This window comes from Seriola dumerili, unplaced genomic scaffold, assembly GCF_002260705.1.
Source record: "Seriola dumerili isolate Sdu_G_001 unplaced genomic scaffold, Sdu_1.0 BDQW01000592.1, whole genome shotgun sequence".
NCBI classification, from domain to species: Eukaryota; Metazoa; Chordata; class Actinopteri; order Carangiformes; family Carangidae; genus Seriola; species Seriola dumerili.
The window spans coordinates 461,753-471,752 of NW_019174847.1; the positions used below are offsets into that span (position 1 = coordinate 461,753).

A 10,000-nucleotide genomic window follows, 5' to 3' on the forward strand; every position below is an offset into this window, starting at 1 on the left:
TCTGTGTGTGTGTGTGTGTCTGTTTGTGTGTGTGTGTGTCTGTCTGTGTGTGTGTCTGTCTGTGTGTGTGTCTCTGTGTGTGTGTGTGTGTGTGTGTGTGTCTGTGTATGTGTCTCTGTGTGTGTGTGTGTCTCTGTCTCTGTCTGTCTGTGTGTGTGTGTCTCTGTCTCTGTCTGTCTGTCTGTGTGTGTGTGTCTCTGTCTGTCTGTGTGTGTGTGTCTGTGTTTCTATATAAATGTCTGTCTTTCCATCTCAGGAGTCTGTCACTGACTACACCACTCCCTCCTCCTCACTGGCCGACAGTGTTCCTACTGGAGGGAACAAGATGGAGGAGAGTTTGGTGGCCAATGTGAGTGCTCATCCTTACACAGATCAGTCATCTTTGCCACTGAGTTGTTTATAAATCAATAAAATGTATTAAATCGTATCCACTTGACATTATTTGAGCTGTTTTGTGTTTTGTGTCTCAGGTGGCACTACCCCACTCGTTGCCCCTTCCTCGACGGGAGACCCTGCAGCAGAGCTCCAGCCTCAGCACCGTCTCTCCTGCGACTGTGGACCTAACACTAAAGGTGCACAGATCCCACGGCACGCTCCAGGAAACATCACGCACTCTGAGAGACTGTTCTCTCGGACGTGTCGATGAAACCTTAACAGCAGTTTCTCTGTGTCTCCTGTTCAGATGGAATCAGCTCGTAAAGCGTGGGAAAACTCCCCCAGCCTGGAGAAGAATTCTCCGGTCACCTCCTCTTCCTCCCCCATCACTTCCTGCGCATCCTCGTACTCTTCCTTCTCCTCGGCCTCCATGCCACAGATCCCCGTGGCTTCTGTTACCCCAAGCACCTCACTGTCGGGTACAACAATTTCCAGTTACATCTGCCGCCATATTGTCTGTTGACACTGTTTACTTCAACACTGCTGACATCACTGTATCCTTGTCTTTAATCTCCACACTGCAGGTTCTGGTACCTACACAACGTCATCCCTCAGCACCAAGACCACCACAGCCTCCGACCCCCCAAACATCTGTAAGGTGAAGCCTCAGCAGCTGCAAGGTGGGAGTCTGTCGTCCTCCAGCAGCAGCAGCAGCAGCAGCAGCTTCTCTCAGCTGGGCTGTGTGCCCCCCCTCCTGCCGCAGCAGCAGCAGACTCCACAGGTGTACGTCTCTCAGTCTGCAGCAGGTGAGTGGAACATGGCATTGACCTGTGATGTTATGTTATACATGTGATTTATTAAGTGGAAATTGTCTGTTCTTAAACATATTAATGCCTCATATTTAAACACCAACTTCCTTGTTTTGTTTAGTTTTTATTCCTCCACGCCAGTGACGGTCAGAGCAGCGGCCATTTTGTTTTCACCTTGACAGAACTTCTTTAAACTTGGCATAAACATTCACTTGGACTCAAGGATGAGCTGATTAGATTTTGGGGGTCAAAGGTCAAGGTCATGGTGACCTCAGAAAACACTTCTTAGCACACAAAAACAAGATGTAACCTGAAACTAGTCTGAGTGGTGGAGGGATACAACCAGGAGGAGGTGATTCTAGTCTAATCACTAATGTTTAATCCCTTGTATGTCCAGGTTCTGCAGCTCAGATTCCAGCTTTCTACATGGACACTAGCCACCTCTTCAGCACCCCCCACCCTCGCTTGGCTCCTCCCTCTCTGGCGCAGCAGCAAGGCTTCCAGCCCGGACTCTCGCAGGTAGGATTTTCTGTTTGAGAAACGCACTGCAGGAATGTTTTTAATGTTGCAGATAAAAACAAAAGGCCTGTCTGTTTGTCCACCTCGTAGCCGACGGCAGTGCAGCAGATTCCCATCCCTATTTACGCTCCACTGCAAGGTCAGCCTCAGCACCAACACACACACCAGCCCCAGCTAGGACTCAGCACTGGTCCTCCAGTCTCCCAGCCACAGGACCTGTTCAGCTCCTCACTGCAGCCGTACAGGTAACACAAGACGCCACAGGCGTCCAGTTCTCTTCGCCACAACACAAACACACGTGCCAGTACCTCCCTCACCGTCTGATCCCGCCGGTCTGCCCCCCCCTCAGGTCTCAGCAGGCGTTCATGCAGAGCAGCCTGTCGCAGCCCTCCATGATGCTGTCAGGACCGTCCCTGCACAGCTATCCTGGTGTGCAGGCCCCTGACATGGGCAAGCCTCAGTCCAGCCTGGCCTATCAGCAGCCCTCATCCACCCAGCACATTCCCATTCTGTTTGAGCCGCAGCTCAATCAGCCCTCGGGTATGGGAGGCTCCCAGCTCATCGACACACACCTGCTGCAGGTAACCCGACTGCTCAGAGTTCACTCTACCTTACAGCGCAGTCACATCTCGTCATGTCGATATCTGTATCTTCGGTCTGACACCTGTGTGTTTGCTTCAGGCTCGACAGGGTATGAATCAGCATTCAAACATGTACTCAGGACAGGTGCAACAACACGGCCAGAGCAGCTACTACAGCAACACTCAGTCACCCAGCTCAGCCATGCAGCAGGTAACTGACATGAAGCTCCAGACTTTAATGTTTACGAACCTCAGTCATCAAACATCTGTTCCAGTTCCAGTAAAAGAAGTTCTGGTGAATCAGTGAATTCATTATTTGTCAGTCTGTAACACCAGGTCTTCATCTCTCTCTGAAGGTCACGGTCCCTCTGCCCGGCTCCCAGTTGTCCCTGCCAAACTTTGGCTCGGGCGGAGGCCAGCCCCTCCTCGCGCTGCCCCCCACGCCTCCTCAGGCCCAGCCCCCCAGCATCAACCGACAGCCCCCAGTCTCCCAGCCGTACCGAGGCATCATGGGCCCCAACCACAACATGATGCAGCCGCCCACCAGCAAGGTGCTACAGAGTGTGACTGTGACTGAACTGTGTGTCTGAACTGTGTGGTTCTGATCCGTAACACTGAGCTGTTTGTTGATGGTCACAGATGGACATAGATCTGAAGCTGTTCGGCAGCGGGATGGACGTGAAGCCAGGAACCCCTCCTGTCAGCGCCAGGAGCACCACCCCCACCTCCAGCCCTTACAGGTACTACCTCAAACAACGTCCTCGTCCTCCGTCACACAGACAGACAGAGAGGCAGACAGATCACTCGTTTTCCTCACTCTGACCTGTCTGCCTGTCTGTCTCTCTCTCAGACAGCGATGTCCTGCGTTGGGGACAGTGAACTTGCATCATAGATGAATGTCTTCATCAGAAACAGTTGATGAGATTAAATGTGTGAGAGACTTTTATGTCGATAACAAACGGGAAATCTGATTTCTTAACTTCTCCAGTTGTGAGAGCAGAACCGATGATGTCAGAGCTCATCAACACGTCAGTCTTTAACATTTAGCCCCGGGTCTCTGAATGTCTCTCTCTGTCTCTGTCTCTCTCTGTGTCTGTCTCTCTCTCTGTCTGTCTCTCTCTCTGTCTCTCTCTCTCTGTCTCTCTCTCTCTCTCTGTGTCTCTCTCTCTTCTCTCATGTCCCTCTCATGTCATGTGTCGTTCTAGTCTGTGTCTTCTTCTTTCTCTCTGTCGCTGTTGGTGTCTCTCTCTCTCCTCTGCTGCCTGTGTCTCTCTCTTTTCGTGTTCCGCTGCCCCCCCCCCCCGAGCGGCGCAGTCTCCACCTCCCCCAGCAGCCAGTCCAGTAAGATGAACAGCATGCTCTACCAGAAGCAGTTTCAGCCCAGCTCAGCCGGCATGAGAATGACACAGCACTTTCCTGGCCAGTTCAACCCACAGGTACAACAACAATAATCCCTGTAATAACAACAAGTCTGTGTCTTGATTGTTTATACTGTAATGAAGTGGTTCTGCAGCTGCTCCATTTATTTCCTGTTTGTTCCTCTTCATCAGATTCTGTCTCAGCCCAACATCGTCTCTCCTCTGGTTCGACCTCCTCACACCAACTCGTTTGCTGGAGGTGTCCAGCGCTCTCCCATGGGCCCTCCAATGTCCCCCAACGTGGGTGGTGGTCTGATGCCTCATCCCCGACCCCAGCATCCACAGCACAGCCAGCACCCTCCTCGAGGGCCCTCGGGCCCCTCCATCGCACCCAGAGGCACACAGGCGGCTCTGAAAGCTGAACAGGACCTGAAGGTCTGCTGCCTGGTTCTTAGAGCTGTTTTGTTAATCTGATCGTGATCTTTCAGTGATGGGGGAGTTGACTCTTTGTGAATTTTCCCTCTACCCCCCCTCCAGGCAAAGCAGCGGGCTGAGGTGCTCCAGTCCACTCACAAGTTCTTCTCAGAGCAGCAGCAGCAGCAACTCAAGGCGCCGCAAGTCAGCAAAGCACCTCGGCTGGATCAGGGAGGGAAACCCCCCCTCGACACCTCGGCCCCAAACCACCAGCCCGGAGGTGACCGACCAGATTCTGACAAACCCCCCGTCTCCACGGCCAAGCCCATACGGACCGGCCCCATAAAACCACAGGCCATCAAACCAGAAGAGGGCAAGTAAAGAGCTGCAGACGACAGGAAGAGAGGGAGAGTCAACCCCATCACTCAGTCACCACTCATATCAGCCCTGGGGGACAATGTGGGGGAGGAGGATGAGTTGGTAGAGATGGTTACTGAGAGTAGGCGCTGTCCTGCATATATATAATCCTCTTCTTTCTTCCCCTGTCTTGTCCCGCTGTAGGAGGGGGCGTTTGATTCTTCCATCATATTTAGATGCCGATGAAACGGCTGCACAAGTTGTTCCATAGAAATCTACTGCGACGGTAGAAGAAGAGAGAGAATTTAAAATGAGATTTGCTGCTGAGTTTGCCATTTTTATAGCTCTTGATTTCTGCTCCTTTTTATCCCCACCCCCCACCCAACCCCCCCCAATTAGGATCCACACATTATAGGAGAAACCCGTTTCGTTAATGAAAGAATGAATCCGATTTGTTTTTGTAGTCAAACAATCTTCAGTGTCGTAGTGAAGCACTCTTTCTCCATCACTAATCCTCAGATCTGTGCACGTGCACATGCACACGCTCCCTGACGGTTTCATCCACGCTCACAAGACGTGACATCACAAACGTTGTTGTCATTTTGTTTTTGTTTTTACCAGAATGGAAATGTGAAAATTGCAGCATTTGATTGACTTTAATGATTGATTTATTGATTAGTCTGCCTGTGAGCCTTTGCTCCCGCCTTCTGCTCTCATCTCCTTGCCTGAGAATAACTGATGTGTTGGGGTGTGTGTGTGTGTGTTGAGTGTCTGTCTTTGGTATGAACAGGGGGCGCCTGTAGCTGGACTCTCCTGTATATTTAGCCAAAGGTTAATGCAGCGCAGAGATGATGTCACAGCCTTTTAGGATTGCTGTTGCCGTGGCAGCAGAGTTTTGAGTGAACTGAAAGGATTACATGGATGATGTATGATCACTACTTACAGCTGTTTAGGGGGCTACTGTCACACACCCTTTCACTGCTTTCACACCCACCCATCCTGTCACACAACACACACATACACACTTCACTGTAAAGCACCCAGACCTGCTGCTATTGACTGATTTCAGTGCCCTTAGCTAGTACATAGCAGGATAGGGCTATTTAGAGGAATAGACACGGTGAAGAGTTGATTGTTAAAACAGTAGAAAACTTTGTGTGTCTGTCGAACCCCCACAACGATGGGGGGGGGGCAAGAACAAGACAGAGAAGGAGGAAAAAGATGAAATGAGAAGCCTCAAGTTCTGAAGCGTTTGGGCAGAAGGACACTTATTGTTTTGTTGTCTTTACTGATGAGAGCAATCAGTGCTGTTTTCTGTCTCTGCCTCACCTCCGCTGGCTGTCCCACCCACAACGCTCTCATCTCGGGGTCGTGGTGACAAGGGTCCTTCAGAAATGTACAGTAGTATGCACCCTGAGGTGGGGAGAGTGTCCTCGTCACCTCCACCCCAGCCGGGGGAAGAGTCCTTGATTTGGAGGATGGATGAGGGAGGGTTGGTAATGACTTTTGTTTTTGTTTTTTTTTTCCTTTTTTGTTTTTTGTTGTACTTGTACAGGGGTTTCATCGCTGTATTAAAAGATGTACGGTCTTATTTACATTCTCTTGGTTTGGTTACAGAAACTAATAAAAATAATATACTGTTGACATGTTTTTCAGTGATGCAGTTTTTTATTTTGGTTTTTTTTTTTTTCTTCTTCTTCTTCATGAAGACATTTTCCTCAGAAGAGACACATTCACATCTCACCACCAGGGGTCACTACAACACCTCTGTTACCATCAGCATGTTCAGATACAAGTCAATTTCCCTTACAAACTTGCTGATGGCTAATTAGAGGCTGTTTACCTGTTAATGAAATAACTAATGTTTTGACTTTAACAAAGAAAAACAGCCCAATTTTAAAATTGTTTATTTATTTTAAAGCTCCTCCAGTGTAAAGGTCTGTGTCCATGTGTAGTGTGATTATAGATCAGCTCTAGCTTCTATATTAATACTGTGAAAGTATCAAAGCCTCAGTCCACAGAGAAATGCACACAGCCTGTATTCAGAAACTGAGCCTTAAAACCAGCCGTCAGGACTTCTGGAACTTTGTGATGTCACAACAAAGCAGTCACCAAGCCCCGCCCACCTGGACCCACCATCCAAACCTTGCAGGATTTGGTTTCTCTGAGTGTTTTAACTGAAGATCCTCTCCTCTCCTCTCCTCTCTCCTCTCTCTCATCTCCTCTCTCCTCTCTCCTCTCCTCTCTCCTCTCATCTCCTCTCCTCTCCTCTGCTCTCCTCCTCTCATCTCTCCTCTCCTCTCCTCTCTCCTCTCTCTCATCTCCTCTCTCCTCTCTCCTCTCATCTCTCCTCTCGTCTCCTCTCTCCTCTCCTCCTCTCTCCTCTCTCCTCTCTCCTCTCTCCTCTCTCCTCTCTCCTCTCTCCTCTCTCCTCTCTCCTCTCTCCTCTCTCCTCTCTCCTCTCTCCTCTCTCCTCTCTCCTCTCTCCTCTCTCCTCTCTCCTCTCTCCTCTCTCCTCTCTCCTCTCTCCTCTCTCCTCTCTCCTCTCTCCTCTCTCCTCTCTCCTCTCTCCTCTCTCCTCTCTCCTCTCTCCTCTCTCCTCTCTCCTCTCTCCTCTCTCCTCTCTCCTCTCTCCTCTCTCCTCTCTCCTCTCTCCTCTCTCCTCTCTCCTCTCCTCTCTCCTCCTCTCTTTCCTCTTTCCTCTGTCCTCTCTCTCCTCTCCTCTTTCCTCTCTCCTTTCTCCTCTCTCCTCCTCTCTTTCCTCTTTCCCCTCTCCTCTGTCCTCTCCTCTTTCCTCTCTCCTCTGTCCTCTCTCCTCTCCTCTCTCCTCCTCTCTTTCCTCTCTCTCCTCTCCTTTCTCCTCTCTCCTCTCTCCTCTTTCCTTTCCTCTTTCCTCTCTCCTCTTTCCTCTCTCCTCTGTCCTCTCTCTCCTCTCTCCTCTCTCCTCTCCTTTCTCCTCTCTCCTCTCCTCTCTCCTCTCTCCTCTCCTCTCTCCTCTTTCCTCTTTCCTCTCTCCTCTCTCTCCTCTCTCCTCTCTCCTCTCCTTTCTCCTCTCTCCTCCTCTCTTTCCTCTTTCCTCTCTCTCCTCTCCTTTCTCCTCTCTCCTCTCCTTTCTCCTCTGTCCTCTCTCTCCTCTTCTCCTCTCTCCAATCTCTCGTCTCCTCTCTCTCCTCTCTCTTCTCTCCTCCTCTCCTCTCCTCTCTCCTCCTCTCTTTCCTCTTTCCTCTCTCTCCTCTCTCTTCTCTCCTCCTCTCTCCTCTCTTTCCTCTCTCTCCTCTCTCCTCTCTCCTCTCCTTTCTCCTCTCTCCTCCTCTCTTTCCTCTCTCCTCTGTCCTCTCTCTCCTCTCCTTTCCTCTCTCCTCTCTCCTCCTCTCTTCTCTCCTCCTCTCCTCTCCTCTCTCTCCTCTCCTTTCTCCTCTCTCCTCTCCTCTCTCCTCTCTCCTCTCTCTCCTCTCTCTCCTCTCTCTCCTCTCTCTCCTCTCTCTCCTCTCTCTCCTCTCTCTCCTCTCTCTCCTCTCTCTCCTCTCTCTCCTCTCTCTCCTCTCTCTCCTCTCTCTCCTCTCTCTCCTCTCTCTCCTCTCTCTCCTCTCTCTCCTCTCTCCTCTCCCCCTCACCAAGCCCCGCCCACCTGGACCCACCATCCAAACCCTTATTTGGTTTCTCTGAGTGTTTTTACCTGAAATCTGGTTTTTGGTTCTTAAAACCACAAATATACAGAATCTCTTATGGATCAACACTTCAAATAAAACAGAAGAAGAAGAAAATATGGAGCTTTCTTCACTTGTCCTGAAAAGTTCATTCATCGTCAGAACCCAGTGACATGATCATTAGTTAAGTCTTTATAAAGTGTTTCCAGTGTTTGTCTGAGGGGAATAAAACCACAATAACCACATCAACCTGTAACTTAGAAGTTTATTTCATGATGTTTGTCACTACAGTGCACAGGTACATGCAACATTCAATACATGCTGAGTGAGAGCAGTTCACTAAGGAGATGTTGAGTGGTGGAACAGAGGAGTGTGTTGTAAACTTTAATGATCCCACGTAGCTGCTGATACTGAAATATGCTTCATCTTTTAGACCTCAGATAATAATATTGAATATGGCTTAACACAAAACAAGAAAATCATACATCTGAATTAAAGGCGGTACAAAAATAATTCCTCTACAAACACCTGTGGACCACGCCACAGTCACAGCACACCTGCAGGCGACGCTGTTCCTCCATCGTCTCATTTCACACTTTACTGACGGTGTTAGCGTCTAACTACTGCTACCACACACGTTTGAGTCTTTGAAGCGGGAACAGGCGAGCCAATGTCACTTTTCAACGCCACAGTGTCGGCCTCAGTCGGCCTGCTGGCGGCCCAGCCTGAGGTCATAGGACACTATGTGGAAGTTGTCCCAGGCGAACAGCTTCCTCTGGGCCAGGCTGTAGTCGATCATGCAGTTGTAGCGGTACTTGTTCTTGAAGGGGATGGCGACGGCCTTCCCCTGGCTGCTGGCAGTGTCGTACATGTGGTTGATGAAGGTGTTGGGCGCCGCGTAGCTGGACACGGTGTACAGCTTCCCGCAGATCATGAAGGAGTTGGCCACTGAGTTCTTCCTGATGTTGGTCTCCCAGCTCCTCTTCACCTCCAGAGTGTTTGGGTCCAGCTTCGAGATCACGATGGCTCCTTTTGCTTTACTGGTGGAGTAGACGGCCCACAGCCCCTGCTCGTCCACCGACAGGTCGATGTCCGTGTAGCCTCCCCAGGAGTAGGGATACTGGCCGTGGAAGCCGGCGTGGGGGAGTTCACGGCGGGCTGCGATGCTCTCAGACGCCAGGTCATAGCGGATGATGGTGCGGCTGCGACGTCTCTGATAGTAGAGACAGCCGCGGTACAGAGTGGCGCCCGTGCTCTCCATCAGCTCTGGCAGCAGCAGCACCTGTCCCAGGAACACACAGGAAACAGTGAGCAGCTGTTTGTCTCAATCCCATCAAAGATAATCACCTGTGTGACACCTGCCTTGGACGGAAAGCCTTTGGACAGCTGCTCCATGTCCTCGTATCCAAACATCTGTCTGACCTCCGTGCCAATGGTGTCGATGCGCCAGACCATGTCGGGTCCATAAGGAGAGACGGCCTCAGGGTCCTGCATCCAGACGCCATATTTACCTGCGATGTTGTCAGCTTTCCTGTGAGTAACGGGTTCAGCCACTGACAGCAGCTCCCCACAGCCTGTGGCAGGAGGGAGAGGAGGTCTGAGAGGGGGGGTCCACTGAGGGACAGCATTAACACAGCAGAAGACTGAGGTCAGTGTCTGAACCTGGGAACACACCTGAGGACTCATGATCTCACAGAACACCAACAAGACTAACTGCATTGTCTTTCAAGAGAAATCTAAATAATGTTGAACATGAATATTAACAAAGTCCTAAACTTCATATCTTCTCTGAGCTGAGGCGTCCTCCGCCACGTGAAGCCCTTCAAGCATTAAATCAGTTTCTATTTCAGCCTCATATAAATGACTGTGATATTACATGATGTCATCCTTCTCCTCGTTACCAGGAGAAACAGATTCATGTGTCAGATCACAGTCACAGG

At 50.4% G+C, this 10,000-nt stretch overlaps 2 protein-coding genes across 2 annotated transcripts in view; one reads left to right on the top strand and one right to left on the bottom strand.

The window, feature by feature from the left end:
* prrc2c (proline rich coiled-coil 2C) overlaps positions 1-6,084 on the top strand; it is a 25,671-nt gene extending 19,587 nt beyond the window's left edge. Inside the window, exons 22-34 of the mRNA XM_022764854.1 lie at positions 257-349; positions 471-572; positions 683-854; positions 960-1,181; positions 1,582-1,703; positions 1,794-1,948; positions 2,053-2,284; positions 2,385-2,495; positions 2,641-2,835; positions 2,924-3,024; positions 3,591-3,720; positions 3,835-4,077; positions 4,180-6,084. Coding sequence (XP_022620575.1) covers positions 257-349; positions 471-572; positions 683-854; positions 960-1,181; positions 1,582-1,703; positions 1,794-1,948; positions 2,053-2,284; positions 2,385-2,495; positions 2,641-2,835; positions 2,924-3,024; positions 3,591-3,720; positions 3,835-4,077; positions 4,180-4,437 — 2,136 coding nt within the window. The 3' untranslated portion in view covers positions 4,438-6,084. The remainder of the gene's footprint in view (positions 1-256; positions 350-470; positions 573-682; positions 855-959; positions 1,182-1,581; positions 1,704-1,793; positions 1,949-2,052; positions 2,285-2,384; positions 2,496-2,640; positions 2,836-2,923; positions 3,025-3,590; positions 3,721-3,834; positions 4,078-4,179) is intronic.
* Positions 6,085-8,334: 2,250 nt separating this feature from the next.
* The window catches only part of myoc (myocilin), an 8,685-nt gene continuing 7,019 nt past the window's right edge, over positions 8,335-10,000 (bottom strand). Inside the window, exons 4-5 of the mRNA XM_022764885.1 lie at positions 9,423-9,634; positions 8,335-9,342 (exon numbers count right to left, since the gene is read on the bottom strand). Of these exons, the coding sequence (XP_022620606.1) occupies positions 8,761-9,342; positions 9,423-9,634 (794 nt within the window). The 3' untranslated portion in view covers positions 8,335-8,760. The remainder of the gene's footprint in view (positions 9,343-9,422; positions 9,635-10,000) is intronic.